The 17,108-nt window shown below is 36.6% G+C and overlaps 1 protein-coding gene and 1 long non-coding RNA gene across 5 annotated transcripts in view; one reads left to right on the forward strand and one right to left on the reverse strand.

Moving 5' to 3' along the window:
- Positions 1-17,108, forward strand: part of LOC131131971 (uncharacterized) — a 205,854-nt gene that overhangs the window by 29,407 nt on the left and 159,339 nt on the right. The window lies entirely within an intron of this gene.
- Positions 6,122-17,108, reverse strand: part of mettl15 (methyltransferase 15, mitochondrial 12S rRNA N4-cytidine) — a 53,728-nt gene continuing 42,741 nt past the window's right edge. For 3 of the 4 annotated variants that reach the window (XM_058077045.1, XM_058077046.1, XM_058077043.1), the window contains one exon: positions 6,612-11,231. In XM_058077045.1, the coding sequence (XP_057933028.1) occupies positions 10,801-11,231 (431 nt within the window). In that variant the 3' untranslated portion in view covers positions 6,612-10,800. Of the gene's footprint in view, positions 6,521-6,611; positions 11,232-17,108 lie in introns of those variants that run through there. The other variant, XR_009130284.1, reaches the window with a different exon arrangement.

Consider the following 17,108-nt stretch of genomic DNA (forward strand, 5'->3'; position numbering starts at 1 on the left):
TTTGTTTTAATTATTCTGTTTTTTTATTTTCTAATTTGTTTGAGTTTCAAAGGTAACTCAGAGTGAATTTTCAATTTTTTTTACTACTAATTACTATGAGATACTATTATTATCCAATTTACACCAAAAAAATATTTAATTTTCAACTCTAAAATTATAATATTTCCTCATAATATTACAATTTTATTCTCCAAAAATTGCAAAATTATATAAAAAATTATTTAATTTTAAATATTAAATAAAAAAAATTAATAAAATAAATAAATTAAATAAAAATAAATAAATTAAATAAAAATAAATAATTTTCAACTCTAAAATCATAATATTTCCTCATAATATTACTCATAATTTATTCTCCAAACTTTTGACTTTATTCTGATTAAATTACAGCTTTTTTATGCCATTTCTGCTGTTTTTTTTAAGGGACTTGAATGCAGCACCTTGGGGATTTTGCATTATTTCATTGAATGCATCCTAAATAACTCAGGATCTATAAATAGAGAAATGATTCAATGGTAACACACACACGTACACACACGTACACACACGTACACACACCCAACGTGGACATGTTGTGCATGTTAATTGTTTGATCTTGAGAAGTAAACTGCGAGTGAATCCGTGATTTGTCAATTGATTCTTTTCCTCCAGGCTATGAATAAAATGTTTTAATTATTCATGCTACTGACGTCACATGTCCACTTCAATGTTATATGTGCTGCAGACCTCTTTCTCCGGGCGAGCTGCAAACCCCCCCCCCCCCACCACCACCATCATCATCACCCTCATGACCGCCCCCCCCCAACCCCGCTGTGCCTGACGCTGCCACCTGGCATGGATGAGACTTGAACACACATCAAGGCGTCAAAAACAGTGGAAAGGAGCTTCGTGAAAAAAATAAAAATAAAAGAGTGATTCTTCGTTAAGTTCGCCACTAGGGGTGCCACTGTGCCATCGCTACTCTATGGGGGCGGGGGGGGCTCTACATCAGGGGTGTCCGAATCAAAGGTTGCGACTTTTTACCACTAGATATGCTAAGATGTTACATATATTAGATATATTTCATGGAAAAACTGCATCTCCGTTTTGTTCAAATAGGTGAAAAAATACACATTATTAGTATTAATTTCTAATTAATTTTAATTAATTTCTTTGCTTTTTTTGTCCCAATTATTTATGTTTTTTTTTTAACTTTTCCAACTTTTATCTTGTAAATCCTCATAAAATACATTATATAATATAAAAAATATATTATATTTTTATAATTTTTGTAATATTATTATAATATAGTATAATTGTAATATAATTAATTTATTAATAAATATTATATAATATATATATTATATATAAATCATATAATTATTATATTATTTATTATTATTATTATTATTTATAGATTATTCTTGCAAAACTGCTATTTTTCATTTTAAAATTAGCCTTTTTTCCCCCTTCTTAATAATTTGAGTTTTTTTTATTTTTCAATTAGTTCTAATTTTGGGGGAAGTTTTTTTTCTTAATTTAATTTTTTTAACATTAAAGGAATAATATAAGAATAGTTGGAACATTTGCAAAAAAACAAAAAATGGGGGACATATATATATATATATATATAATTATTATATTTTTATAATATTATTATAATATAGTATAATTGTAATATAATTAATTAATTAATTATTAATATTCTTGGTGCAGGCAAAGCGCACCCGGCGCAGCGGTAAACTGGCTGACAGAGGCGCACGGTGTACACAAGTCACCAAAACCTTACAGTCACTGAAAATATAATTAAAGTAAAGTCAAAATATTATGGGATATAATATATTATATAATATTATATATAAATCATATAATTATTCTAATTTTTTTTTAGATTATTCTCGTAAAACTGCTATTTTTTCCATTTTAAAATGAGACTTTTTCCCCCTCTTAGTAATTTGCGTTTTTTTTTCAATTATTTCTAATTTCTTAATTTAATTTTTTTTTTTAATGTTTACAAAAAAAGTCTTTTCCACCGACATAACAAAGCTGAGATGTATTTAAAATAATATAATAATAAAAAATATCATGCATCATAATGTGGTATAACGTATAACACAAAGATGATGTTTTTTCTTTGGAATTCCGACATTTGCATGGAAGACACAAGGACGTTTTAACAATGGAAATCCGTATCGGAGAAAAAGAGAAAAAAGGCTGAAGTATGGCCGCCGCTCACAAAGAAGTTGAAGCAGAGAAATGCCACAGCGCAGCTCCGAGTGACGTCAAGCAGGAGGCCCCGTGGGGATGAGGTGAGTCAGAGCCGGGGCCGCGGCCTCGCCAGCTCTCCGCAGCCACGAGCGCGTCATCGCCAGTCTCACTGACACCCTCTCACATTTCTCTGCATCTGCTTCAATGTGCCTCCGCCTCCCTCCATCCATCCCTGCATCCCTCCCTCCGTCCTTCCATCCCTCCATCCCTCCATCCCTCCGCCTCCTCAAGAGGATCTCTTCACATCCAATGGCGTACGCCAGTCCTAGCAAAGCATGTCTGTCTAGGGTGGGGATGGATGCGTGTTTTTTTTTTTTTTTTTTTTTACTTTCTTTCTGGTCGTCTTTTTGTCCAATGACATTATATTTTTTTTTTTCAAAAAATATGAAAAAAAAACACAACATACTTCCTGTTTTGGAATAGCAAATATTGGCAATATGGCAATATTTTGACTTTACTTAAATTATATTTTCAGTGACTGTAATTGTTTAGTTTTTCTCATAATATTACAACTATATTTTCTTTAATATTCCAATTCTAAAATCAGAATTTTTCCTCATAATATTACAAGTTTATTCTCCAAAAATTGCTATTATTTTCTTACTAGTATATGAATGTTTCTCTTAATATTTTGACTTTATTCTCATAAAATTACAGCTGTTTTTAATTTTTTTTTCCAACTATTTCAACCTAATATTGCCTAAAATTATAACTTTACTTTGGTTGTTTCCTTTCTCATGATATTATGACAATATATTATTCAATATTTCAACTCAATGCTTCTAAAATCAGAATTTTTCCTCATAATATTATAAGTTTATTCTCCAAAAAAATATTTTTCTCATGATATTACAACATTATTCTCGTAAAAAATTTTTTTGACTTTATTCTCATAAAATTACAGCTATTTTGTTTTTTCCTTTTCTGCAGTTTTTTAAAATTTTTCCAACTATTTTACCCTAATATTCCTTAAAATTATAACTTAACTTTGTTTCGTTTGTTTCTCATGATATTACAACATTATTCTCGTAAAAATATTTTGACTTTATTCTCATAAAATTACAGCTGTTTTGTTTTCCCTTTTCTGGAGTTTTTAAAAATTTTTCCAACAATTTTACCCTAATATTCCTTAAAATTATAACTTAACTTTGTTTCGTTTGTTTCTCATGATATTACAACATTATTCTCGTAAAAATATTTTGACTTTATTCTCATAAAAATACAGCTATTTTGTTTTCCTTTTTCTGGAGTTTTTAAAAAAAATTCCAACTATTTTACCCTAATATTCCTTAAAATTATAACTTTACTTTGTTTTGTTTGTTTCTCACGATATTACATTATTCTCGTAAAAATTACAACTTTTTGTCTTCATATTTTCACTTTATTCTTATCGATTTACTACCGATTTATTATTTTGTGTGTTCTTGTTAAATCCTAAGTTTGAATGTGCCAGGGGCCAATAAAGAAAAAACAGCCGCGGGCCACAAATGGTCCCTGGGCCGCACTTTGGACACCTTGAATGAGCTAATTCCACTCAAAACACTGAAGTCCATTGGGGATATGATACAGGAAAACATTGCCTTTCCCCGCATTTCCGCGGCATAAATGGCCCTGCAGTGTGGCGGGTTATTGCATTTCTCTCTCTCTTTCTTTCTCTCTTTCTCTCTCTCTCTCTCTCTCTCTCCGCTTAATAATTTGATTGAGATGTTACTCACAGCCTCCTTCCTCTGAGTCACCTGAAACGATGGAGGCTTCATTTCAGGTGAAACATGTGCAAACACATAAAAGAAAACATATAGCCAAGCGCGTCCCGGAGGACGTCTCTCTCTCTCTCTGCTTCTTTATGCTTTCGTTCTGCGTCAATTTGCCGGATGGAGACCACGCACACAAGGAACTCGGGCTCATGAATGCACCGTGGCGGGTAAAAGTACCACACTTTTGAAGGGGGAACAGGAAATGCAAGTTCCTGGTGCGAATGGTGAGGGAGTTCCAGTCATGCAATCACACGATCATGCTAAATGCTGCATAGGAGTTATTTTTCAAAGTTGGGCCCCCCTTAGCAGCAACAACTGCAATCAAGCGTTTGTGATAACTTGCAATGAGTCTCATGCAAACACACGATGCAATAAATCATGCTAAATGCTGCATAAAAGTTTTTTTTTTTTAATTTTTTTCAAGGTTGGGCCGTTCTTAGCAGCAACAACTGCAATCAAGCGTTTGTGATAACTTGCAATGAGTCTCATGCAATCACACGATGCAATAAATCATGCTAAATGCTGCGTAGGAGTTATTGTTCTTAGTAGCAACAACTGCAATCAAGCGTTTGTGACAACTTGCAATGAGTCTCGTGCAATCACGCAATGCAATAAATCATGCTAAATGCTGCATAGGAGTTATTGTTCTTAGTAGCAACAACTGCAATCAAGCGTTTGTGATAACTTGCAATGAGTCTCGTGCAATCACACGATGCAATAAATCATGCTAAATTCTGTATAGGAGTTATTTTTTAAGGTTGGGCCGCCCTTAGCAGCAACAACTGCAATGAAGCGTTTGTGATAACTTGCAATGAGTCTCATGCAAACACACGATGCAATAAATCATGCTAAATGCTGCATAGAAGTTTTTTTTTTTAATTTTTTCAAGGTTGGGCCGCCCTTAGCAGCAACAACTGCAATCAAGCGTTTGTGATAACTTGCAATGAGTCTCATGCAAACACACGATGCAATAAATCATGCTAAATGCTGCATAGAAGTTGTTATTTTTTTTTTCAAGGTTGGGCCGTCCTTAGCAGCAACAACTGCAATCAAGCGTTTGTGATAACTTGCAATGAGTCTCATGCAATCACACGATGCAATAAATCATGCTAAATGCTGCGTAGGAGTTATTGTTCTTAGTAGCAACAACTGCAATCAAGCGTTTGTTATAACTTGCAATGAGTCTCGTGCAATCACGTGATGCAATAAATCATGCTAAATGCTGCATAGGAGTTATTGTTCTTAGTAGCAACAACTGCAATCAAGCGTTTGTGATAACTTGCAATGAGTCTCGTGCAATCACGTGATGCACTAAATCATGCTAAATGCTGCATAGGAGTTATTGTTCTTAGTAGCAACAACTGCAATCAAGCGTTTGTGATATTATAATATTTTTATGAAAATAATATTTTTAGGATGTTCCACAGGCCGCAAATGGCCCCCGTGCTGCACTTTGGACACACCTTAAAGATAACGGTTGGCGTTTGTTCCAATCAAATCATCTGAATGGATCGGTCATCAACAAGTTGATGTGTTCATGCCGTCGCGGTGTGGTGCATTCGAGTGTCATTTTCCACGGCTCTTCACTCCATAATTTTAACTGCGGGGTGGAACTGCGGCGTATGACCTCGCCGTTTCACGTCGCGCGGGAGCTAAATGGACCACTGCTGTGACTATTGCAGGTTTGTACTCAAACACACCCCGCCGGCGGACGCTAATGGCGGCGAGTGCGGGGACAGGCGGGGGCGATGGAAGGGTTTTCTTCGATATACGGTACATCTACGCCGGGCGTGGACACCACATCCAATCTATCGCCTCATTGGTGTTGATTACAACCTGGTTTCAGGGGGGGGGGGTTGTTATTTCACCAGGACCCTGATTTCAAGGTACTTTTCTAGCCTCATTTTATCCTTATTTTTAGTAGTTCTTGTATATATGCAGTATTGTATTGAAATCAAACATACGTATTTTTGTTATTGGACCAATCAACAGAACCACTTTACATCGTTTAAATCATATTCAGACATTTTTTTCAACCTATTTGCTCGTTGTTTTTACAGAAAAAATAAAATAAAAGTATGCAACTTTGCCAATTGGGGGCGGTTGCACGGCGGTCGAGTGGTTAGCGCGCAGACCTCACAGCTAGGAGACCAGGGTTCAACGTACCACTTCCACACAGAATCGGAGGATAACTTTTTTCGAGTTATCATGTGGGACATTAAGTGGCTAATTAACGTAGCATGTGGGACATTCCCTTCCGGTGTTAAGTCGCTAATTAACCTAGCATTTCTTCTTTAAAAAAAAAACAAACCAAAATGTACCACTTCCACACAAAATCAGAGGATAACTTTTTTCAAGTTATCATGTGGGACATTCCCTTCCTGTATTAAGTCGCTAATTAACCTAGCATTTCTTCTTAAAAAAAAACAAAACGTACCACTTCCACACGGAATCGGAGGATAACTTTTTTCAAGTTATCATGTGGGACATTCCCGTCCTGTGTTAAGTCGCTAATTAACCTAGCATGTTTTTGGAATAGGCTGCATGGCAGTCGTGTGGTTAGCGCGCAGACCTCACAGCTAGGAGACCAGGGTTCAATTCCACCCTCGGCCATCTCTGTGTGGAGTTTGCATGTTTTCTCCGGGTACTCCGGTTTCCTCCCACATTCCAAAAACATGCTAGGTTAATTAGCGACTCCAACTATTAACTTTAAAGGGGTCTTTGTACCGAGTTGTGGACTCCTATAGAGCAGCTACACACAATAACAACACAGAAAGCTTTATAGATCTTCCAGAATCTGCACCTATTCACTTTAAAGGGGTCTTTGTACCGAGTTGTGGACTCCTATAGAGCAGCTACACACAATAACAACACAGAAAGCTTTATAGATCTTCCAGAATCTGCACCTATTCACTTCAAAGGGGTCTTTGTACCGAACTGTTGACTCCTATAGAGCAGCTACACACAATAACAGCACAGAAAGCTTTATAGATCTTCCAGAATCTGCACCTATTCGCTTTAAAAAGGTCTTTGTACCGAGTTGTGGACTCCTATAGAGCAGCTACACACAATAACAGCACAGAGAGCTTTCTAGATCTTCCAGAATCTGCACCTATTCACTTTAAAAGGGTTTTTTATGAAACTTTTCTTGTAATTGTGACTTTATTCTCATTAGAACTTTTTCTGCAACTTTCTGCAATTTTTTCTGCAACCAAATTATAACTTTATTATTATTATAAAACTATAAAATTACTTTATAAAATTGTTATTTTTGTTTATTTTTCACGATAGTATGCTTTTGTTTTTTTCTTGTGTTAAATATTCTTAGAATATGCCGCAGACCACAAATGGCCACAAAGCCGCACTTTGGACAAACAAAGTGATATCAAGTCAACAACAAGGTTACTGGTAAGCAAGTTCACCGAGCTCCCGATCTCATGCCACATCACCGAACAACAGAAAAATGATAATATTCACTCCTTGGTTGAGTCAATATGAAATAACATTAAAAAATATATTTGAATCTATAAGTTAGACATGATTATAAGTTGCAGGATGAGCCAAATTATGAAGAAAAGTTTTTAGTCCGGAAAATATAATAAAGTTTTTCGGGACTCGATGACTCCACAACGATGGTCCACATCGACTTTTGGACCTTTCGACAACAACGAGACAGATAAATGCTGAAAAAAAAAATGAAAAATAACACTAAAGAATTCATAATTCATACATTCTTCAGGCTGTCAAAAAGAAGCCGCAGTATCTTCTCCTCACGCTTTCATGGTCACAGCGCTTGGCTAACAAAAATCTGCAGTCAGGTGTAGATGAATATTCATTTTCCAGGAAAAAAGATTTATTGTTTTGTGTTTTGGTTTACAGCATATTCGTCTTCTTTCCTTTTTTTTTTTATTATTTTTTTATGATATTTTTCGATTTGTTGAAGCATTTGTTCACCTGTTCTGCTCATAGAATTGACCTGACAACTTACTTTGGAGCAGCTCATGCAAATAGAAATACTCAAATTGGAAAAAAAACCTTGGTTAGCATCATTCATTTATATTTGTCACACATAAACGTATGAGATCATAAAACATATTTAGTAAACAAATTCATTTATTCATTTTCTACCGCTTATCCTCACAAGGGTTGCGGGGGGGGGGTGCTGGAGCCTATCCCAGCTGTCATTCAGTATCCAAATATTCCATTTTTCCAATGATATAATCCAGGGGTGGGCAAACTACGGCCCCGGGGGCCACATCCGGCCCGCAAAGTGTTTGAATACGGCCCTGTTTACCTGTTCTTTCCAAAGTATTTCATTTAAACTCAACATACAACCTAGCATAATAATAATAATAATAATAATAATAATAATAATAATAATAATAATAATAATAATAATAATAATAATAATAATAATAATAATAATAATAATAATAATAATAATAATAATAATAATATATTTAATTTATAACACACTTTACATATTTTTTTAAAATAATTTTAATTTAAAAAATGCGACTTATACTCCAGCGTGACTTATGTATGTTTTTTCTACCTAATTGTGCATTTTTGGCTTTGTGCGACTTATAGTCCGGAAAATATGGTAATTAAAAATAAATGACCCGCGAAAAATGCGACTTACACTCCGGTGCGACTTATGTATGTTTTTTTTCTACCAAATTATGCATTTTTGGCCTTGTGCGACTTATAAAAAAATGCGACTTATACTCCGGAGCGACTTATGTATGTTTTTTTTTTTTTTTTACCGAATTATGCATTTTTGGCCTTGTGCGACTTATACTCCAACGTGACTTATTGTCCGGAAAATACGGTAGTTAAAAATAAATGACCCGCAAAAAATGTGACTTATACTCCAGTGCGACTTATGTATGTTTTTTCTACTTAATCATGCATTTTTGGCCCTGTGAGACTTAAACTCCGGAGCGACTTATTGTCCGGAAAATACGGTATTAAAAATAAATTATCTGCAAAAAAATGTGACTTATGTATTTTTGTTTTTACCGAATTATGCATTTTTGGCCTTGTGCGACTTATACTCCAACGTGACTTATTGTCCGGAAAATACGGAAAAGCCGCAAAAAATGCAACTTATACTCTGGTGCGACTTATGTATGTTTTTTTTTTGACTTAATCATGCATTTTTGGCCTTGTGAGACTTATACTCCAACGTGACTTATTGTCCGGAAAATACGGAAAAGCCGCAAAAAATGCGACTTATACTCTGGTGTGACTTATGTATGTTTTTTTTTTTTACCGAATTATGCATTTTTGGCCTTGTGTGACTTATACTGCGGAGCGACTTATACTCCGGAAAATACGGACCTGCAAAAAATGCGACTTATACTCTGGTGCGACTTATGTATGTTTTTTTTTTTTACCGAATTATGCATTTTTGGCCTTGTGCGACTTATACTCCAACGTGACTTATTGTCTGGAAAATACGGAAAAGCCGCAAAAAATGCGACTTATACTCTGGTGCGACTTATGTATGTTTTTTTTTTACCGAATTATGCATTTTTGGCTTTGTGCGACTTATACTCCAACGCGACTTATTGTCCGGAAAATACGGTAGTTAAAAATAAATTATCTGCAAAAAAATGCGACTTATACTCCAGTGTGACTTATGTATGTTTTTTTTACCGAATTATGCATTTTTGGTCTTGTGCGACTTATAGTCCAGAAAATACGGTAGTTAAAAATAAATGACCCGCAAAAAATGCGACTTACACCCCAGTGCGACTTATGTATGTTTTTTTTTTTTACCGAATTATGCATTTTTGGCCTTGTGCGACTTATACTCCAACGCGACTTATTGTCCGGAAAATACGGTAGTTAAAAATAAATGACCCGCAAAAAATGCGACTTATACTCCAGTGCGACTTACGTATGTTTTTTTTTTTTTTTTACCGAATTATGCATTTTTGGCCTTGTGCGACTTATACTCCAACGTGACTTATTGTCCGGAAAATACGGAAAAGCCGCAAAAAATGCGACTTATACTCTGGTGCGACTTATGTTTGTTTTTTTTTTTACCGAATTATGCATTTTTGGCTTTGTGCGACTTATACTCCAACGTGACTTATTGTCCGGAAAATACGGAAAAGCCGCAAAAAATGCGACTTATACTCTGGTGCGACTTATGTATGTTTTTTTTTTACCGAATTATGCATTTTTTGGCTTTGTGCGACTTATACTCCAACGTGACTTATTGTCCGGAAAATACGGAAAAGCCGCAAATGCGACTTATACTCCAACGTGACTTATTGTCCGGAAAATACGGAAAAGCCGCAAAAAATGCGACTTATACTCATTTTTGCATTTTTGGTCTTGTGCGACTTATACTCCAACGCGATTTATTGTCCGGAAAATACGGTAGTTAAAAATAAATGACCTGCAAAAAATGTGACTTATACTCCAGTGCGACTTATGTATTTTTTTTTACCGAATTATGCATTTTTGGCCTTGTGCGACTTATACTCCGGAGCGACTTATAGTCTGGAAAATACGGTAGTTAAAAACAAATGAGCCGCAAAAAAATTCGACTTATACTCTGGTGCGACTTATGTATGTTTTTTTTTTTTACCGAATTATGCATTTTTGGCCTTGTGCGACTTATACTCCAACGTGACTTATTGTCTGGAAAATACGGAAAAGCCGCAAAAAATGCGACTTATACTCTGGTGCGACTTATGTATGTTTTTTTTCGACTTAATCATGCATTTTTGGCCTTGTGAGACTTATACTCCGGAGCGACTTATCGTCCAGAAAAATACGGTATTTAACATCTGATTGCTACCCGAAGTTTTGCTGAGCGTCCTCGAGGGTTATCTGTCATGTCGTCCTTTTCTGGAGTTATTACCTTTTTTTGGAAACGATACCAATAAGTATCATCTCCGCTTATTTTTCTCTCCATTGACTTGTCCTTCGCTTTGGCTTTTATCCTGGGGTCAAAGTGATGCTGTTCTAGATGAGACAAGTCGGCGCCCCGAAGGAAGCGCTTCACCAGTCGGTCTTCTAACGAGTGAAAAGTGATAACGCAAAGACGTCCACCGGACTTCAGTACCGTCTGGGCAGCGCGGAGACCGGCGTGCAGTTGGTTGAGTTCGTCGTTGACGAGGATACGCAGAGCCTGGAAGGTCTTCGTTGCGACATGCGAAGGTCGTTGGAGTCGGTCTTTTCTGGCGTAGAGGGCAGCAGCAGGAAATGCTCCTTGGGACCGAAAAAAAACAAAAAAAAGTGCAAAACGAATGGACACTTCAGTGCAAAACATAACAACAATAAACATAAACCTCGCGTTTACTTCCTGTTTTTTCGCCTGCTTTCTATACAAACTGGTTATAGTATATTATATATGATACTGTCATACTTAGTATAGTTTTGTGACCCAACCCAGTCATTGACAGTGTACTTTAAAAAGTAATTTGTTATACTTACTAGTTACTTCTCAAAAAAAGTAACTGAGTTACTTCACTACAAAAGTAATTACTCATAAAAGTAACTATTGCAATTATAAACCTTAGCCAATCCTCGTTGCTTATGTGGTTATCTCAACTCCTCCCTTGTCATTAGTTATGATTAGTTACTCACAGGCAGGGGTTCTCAAACACGCGGCCCGCGGGCCAAATGTGGCCCGCAGGACACTACTTTGAGGCCCCCCGCTTTGATATGAAAGTTTAACGTTAGCGCGGCCCCGCGCAAGTTTGATATGGACGCCGTATGGTATCATGTACCCAGAAAAAAATTATTACGTTTGATTCATGTTCATGTTAAAGGTTAAATAACTGTTAATAGTTATCCTCACTATATGTGTGGAAGTGGTAAGTTGTTGGCGATTTAAGTTGAAAGGAAATAGCTTGAAGGCTTACCGTTTAGGTCGCTAGCGCTCTAGTTTGCGAGTTAGCATGTGTCTCAAGACCCTGCAGTTGCGCAATATGTTGTAAATAAAAAGAGTATAAATGTGACTATAGTCGTGTTTTGTCATGTCTACAGGGCTCTAATAATGCTTTGTTCATTTTAATATGAAAAAAAATAATTTGTCTACCCACCAACTATATGTGGTTTCTTAAGTTTTTATTATTATTATTATTATTATTATTATTATTATTATTATTATTATTATTATTATTATTATTATTATTATTATTATTATATTTATTTATTACTGATTGATTGATTTTCTTTATTCTTGATTTGTTTATTTATTTTTCTTCTTATTTTGTGCTGAAAAATAAAAATTAAGATATTTGAGAACAGTGGAATGTTTTAATAGAGCTTTTATTAAAATATTTAATATTTAATATTTAAAATATTTAATTAAAAATATTTAATTAAAAATATTAAAAATATTTAATTACAAATATTAAAAATATTTAATTGAAAATATTTAATTGAAAATATTTAAAATATTTAATTTAAAATATTTAAAATATTTAATTAAAATAGTTAAAATATTTAATTAAAAATAGTTAAAATATTTAATTAAAAATATTTAAATCGGAACCAAAGCACTGAAAAAATTTGTATATTTTTCTGTTTTTAATAAATGCGTTTTTTGTTTTTTTTTTGGAAAACCTGATGCGGCTCAGCCTTGCCCAGACCCTAGCTCCAGTGGCCCCCCCAAGTAAATTGAGTTTGAGACCCCTGCTCACAGGTATACCTCACTTGTACAGACAAATACTGCATGGGACTGATATATATATATATATATATATATATATATATATATATATATATATATATATATATATATATATATATATATCGTCTCCAGAAGCAGTACAACATTTATACATGCAACTTGTTGTTAACCTGAAAAAACACCGCAAAATAATTTCATATTTTTATGGCCCCCGGACAAAACTGAAGAACGCCACCCAGATGGCAACTCTTGACACATGATGGCAAAATAAAGCAAGTGAATAAACGGTCGGCCTTAGCAACCGGCACTCGTACAGCGCTAATGTATTTATAATCATTAATGCGGCAATGAGTCAACCACCGATGGCAACAAAAAGTGCGACTGATCTTATTTACCGACATGGTCACTGGTCACCGCATCCAGGGAAGTGAGACGAGAGCAGCAGGACCCGAGCTGCAGCGGGTCCGTTCGGTGTCTTCGGAGTCTCGATGGCGAGCAGATGGACGGCGGACATGGTGTTGACTGGCGAATGTGTCACTAAAATACTGAAGTCGGCGGAGCCAAATGGTTCCGATTCATGAATGCCGTGTTCTCGTTTTTCAAATGTGTTTTTTTTTTGTTGTCTTTGGTGTCAACACTCACAATCTGCCCCTTTATTTCGTCTTGGGAATGTGATTTAGCCTTAGAGGAATAGCAGAAGTAGCCTAGCGTTCCGGTTTCCTTCAGGTAAGCTAGCAAGCCTTGATAAAAAATGCACAAAACTGCAGAATCTGCACCTATTCACTTTAAAAGGGTCTGTGTTCCAAGTTGTGGACTCCTATAGAGCAGCTACACACAATAACAGCACAAAAAACTTTATAGATCATCCAGAATCTGCACCTATTCACTTTAAAAAGGTCTTCGTACTGAGTTGTGGACTCCTATAGAGCAGCTACACACAATAACAGCACAGAAAGCTTCATAGAACTTCCAGAATCTGCACCTATTCACTTTAATGGGGTCTTTGTACCAAGTTATGGACTCCTATAGAGCAGCTACACACACTAACAGCACAGAAAGGTTTCTAGATCTTCCAGAATCTGAACCTATTCACTTTAAAAAAGGTCTTTGTACCGAGTTGTGGACTCCTGTAGAGCAGCTACACACAATAACAGCACTGAAAACTTTATAGATCTTCCTGAATCTGCACCTATTCACTTTAAAAAGGTCTTCGTACTGAGTTGTGGACTCCTATAGAGCAGCTACACACAATAACAACACAGAAAATTTGATAGATCTTCCAGAATCTGCACCTATTCACTTTAAAGTGGTCTTTGTACCGAGTTGTGGACTTCTATAGAGCAGCTACACACAATAACAGCACAGAAATCTTGATAGATCTTCCTGAATCTGCACCTATTCACTTTAAAGGGGTCTGTGTTCCGAGTTGTGGACTCCTATAGAGCAGCTACACACAATAACAGCACAAAAAACTTTATAGATCATCCAGAATCTGCACCTATTCACTTTAAAAAGGTCTTCGTACTGAGTTGTGGACTCCTATAGAGCAGCTACACACAATAACAGCACAGAAAGCTTCATAGAACTTCCAGAATCTGCACCTATTCACTTTAAATGGGTCTTTGTACCCAGTTGTGGACTCCTATAGAGCAGCTACACACAATAACAACAGAGAAATCTTGATAGATCTTCCAGACTCTCCACCTATTCACTTTAAAGTGGTCTTTGTACCGAGTTGTGGACTCCTATAGAGAAGCTACACACAATAACAGCACAAAAAACTTTCTAGATCTTCCAGAGTCTGAACCTATTCACTTTGAAGGGGTCTTCATACCGAGTTGTGGATGTAAATAACAACCTGTTTTTGTAAATAATTTCAATGCCGACCATTTTTGTGTCGTATGTGTCATGGTGCGACGCCTTTCACAAAAGGCTGTTTTTGTTAGGAACTGATATTTTCCTGAAACTTACCTACGTTTGCCTGCTGATTACAAAATAACGGTAAAAGGTAGAAACAAATGTTAGTTTTCTGATGTAGGTGTGCTCGGTGAAGGGGTTGTATTTTCGATAAATGGCCGGGATTTAATGACTTAATGCCTATTTAAGTGATTTCAAATATGATTTCAGGATTATAGAAGTACTTTTTAAATTTTTTTCCGAGGTTGCGACAACGTAAAGCGGTTTGCGCCGGGGCCGACGTATATAAAAGGCCTTTTTAAGAGAAAACTGCAATAAATAGAGAAGTGAGTGATGTGGCATTTTCTCGCCTCCTGCACTAAACAGCCTAAGGTGTGAGTCATGCTGCAATCAATACAATGCCTGCACAGAGAAGGGCCGGCCCAGCCCTAGTCTGGCCTCACCGAGCCATGTGTTCTAATTCATCTTTCAAAAGATCCCGGAGACACATCCGTGGAGAAAAGCGGAGATTAAGTAGAGTGGGAAAAAAAACAAAAAAAACAACAACAATGTGTATACACTGAAAAAAAAAAAAAAACTTCCGATACTGAATGTTGCATTTCGGAGAAACTCATGTTTGTTGTGTGGGTGAGTAAAGGAAACAAATGCATTCCGTAGTCAAATTCCGAAAAGGGCAAAACTTCATCTTTACATGACACTACTACGTGTAAAATATACATTATTGTAGTACTTTTCCACCTTGTCTGCATAAAAGACGTTGTGTAGCTACGATAAATGATAGATCTGCAGTAAATTCCCAGAAAATTCACTGATTTTTGGTTTCAATTGGATCTACTATGCAACTTTTCAGCTTGTATTGAATTATGGACTCCTATAGAGCAGCTACACACAATAACCGGCACAGAAAGCTTTCTAGATCTTCCAGAATCTGCACCTATTCACTTTAAAGGGGTCTTTGTACCGATTTGTTGACTCCTATAGAGCAGCTACACACAATAACAACACGGAAAGCTTTCTAGAGCTTCCAAAATTTGCACCTATTCACTTTAATGGGGTCTTTGTACCGAGTTGCGGACTCCTATAGAGCAGCTACACACAATAACAGCATAGAAAGCTTGATAGATCTTCCAGAATCTGCACCTATTCACTTTAAAGGGGTCTCTATACCGAGTTGTGGACTCCTATAGAGCAGCTACACACAATAACCGGCACCGAAAGCTGTCGAGAGCTTCCAGAATCTGCACCTATTCACTTTGAAGGGGTCTTTGTACCAAATTGTGGACTCCTATAGAGCAGCTACACACAACAACAGCACAGAAAACTTGATAGATCTTCAAGAATCTGCACCTATTCCAGCTGTATTTCTCTGGATTCCGTGCTTCCTGGCGAAAACGGACTGTTTTGATTTCTTTAACCCACAGCCCGCCTCCAGACACGCCCACTCTGCTGTGGTTGGTCCATATGTGTGACATCACAATGCTAAAAATGCACAAAACTCTGTTGAAGTCCACCTTAAAGGGGCCTTCGTACCGAGTTGTGGGCTCCTATAGAGCAGCTACACACAATAACCGGCACTGAAAGCTTGATAGATCTTCCAGAATCTGCACCTATTCACTTTAAAGGGGTCTTTGTACAGAGTTGTGGACTCCTATAGAGCAGCTACACACAATAACCGGCACAGAAAGCTGTCGAGAGCTTCCAGAATTTGCACCTATTCACTTTAAAGGGGTCTTTGTACCAAATTGTGGAGTCCTATAGAGCAGCTACACACAATAACAACACAGAAAGCTTTATGGATCTTCCAGAATCTGCACCTATTCACTTTAAAATGGTCTTTGTACCGAATTGTGGACTCCTATAGAGCAGCTACACACAACAACAGCACAGAAAGCTTTATAGATCTTCCAGAATCTGCATATATTCACTTTAAAAGGGTCTTTGTACCGAGTTGAGGACTCCTATAGAGCAGCTACACACAATAACAACACAGAAATCTTAATAGATCTTCCAGAATCTGCACCTATTAACTTCAAAGGGGTCTTTGTACCGAGTTGAGGACTCCTATAGAGCAGCTACACACAATAACAACGCAGAAAGCTTTATAGATCTTCCAGAATCTGCACCTATTCACTTTAAAGGGGTCTTTGTACCGAGTTGTGGACTCCTATAGAGCAGCTACACACAATAACCTGAAATTGCTGAACAATAGGAACAACATCAGAGCCAAATTTCATAATTTCCTTGTCAGCATTTTTTTTTTACCCGCTTCAATCAGAACCTGTGCCGCTGCCAATAAGCAGAGGCAGTGATATTGTGTTGAGAGGGAATCAGACGGGTGCTCTTACTCACACCTGTTCTCCCAGGGTGGCGCTGACGCACACGCTGCTGCTCTGTGCGAGCCGACTATTGACTGCAACGTTTCAATCATCCAGCACCTCCCATCTTGGGAGGCATGTATACACAAAGTCGTGGGAAAAAATAAACAATCGTACAAAGAACAGTGTTGCACGCGATGGCATTCTTACATACAT

Source organism: Doryrhamphus excisus, chromosome 7 (genome assembly GCF_030265055.1).
Source record: "Doryrhamphus excisus isolate RoL2022-K1 chromosome 7, RoL_Dexc_1.0, whole genome shotgun sequence".
Lineage (NCBI taxonomy): Eukaryota > Metazoa > Chordata > Actinopteri > Syngnathiformes > Syngnathidae > Doryrhamphus > Doryrhamphus excisus.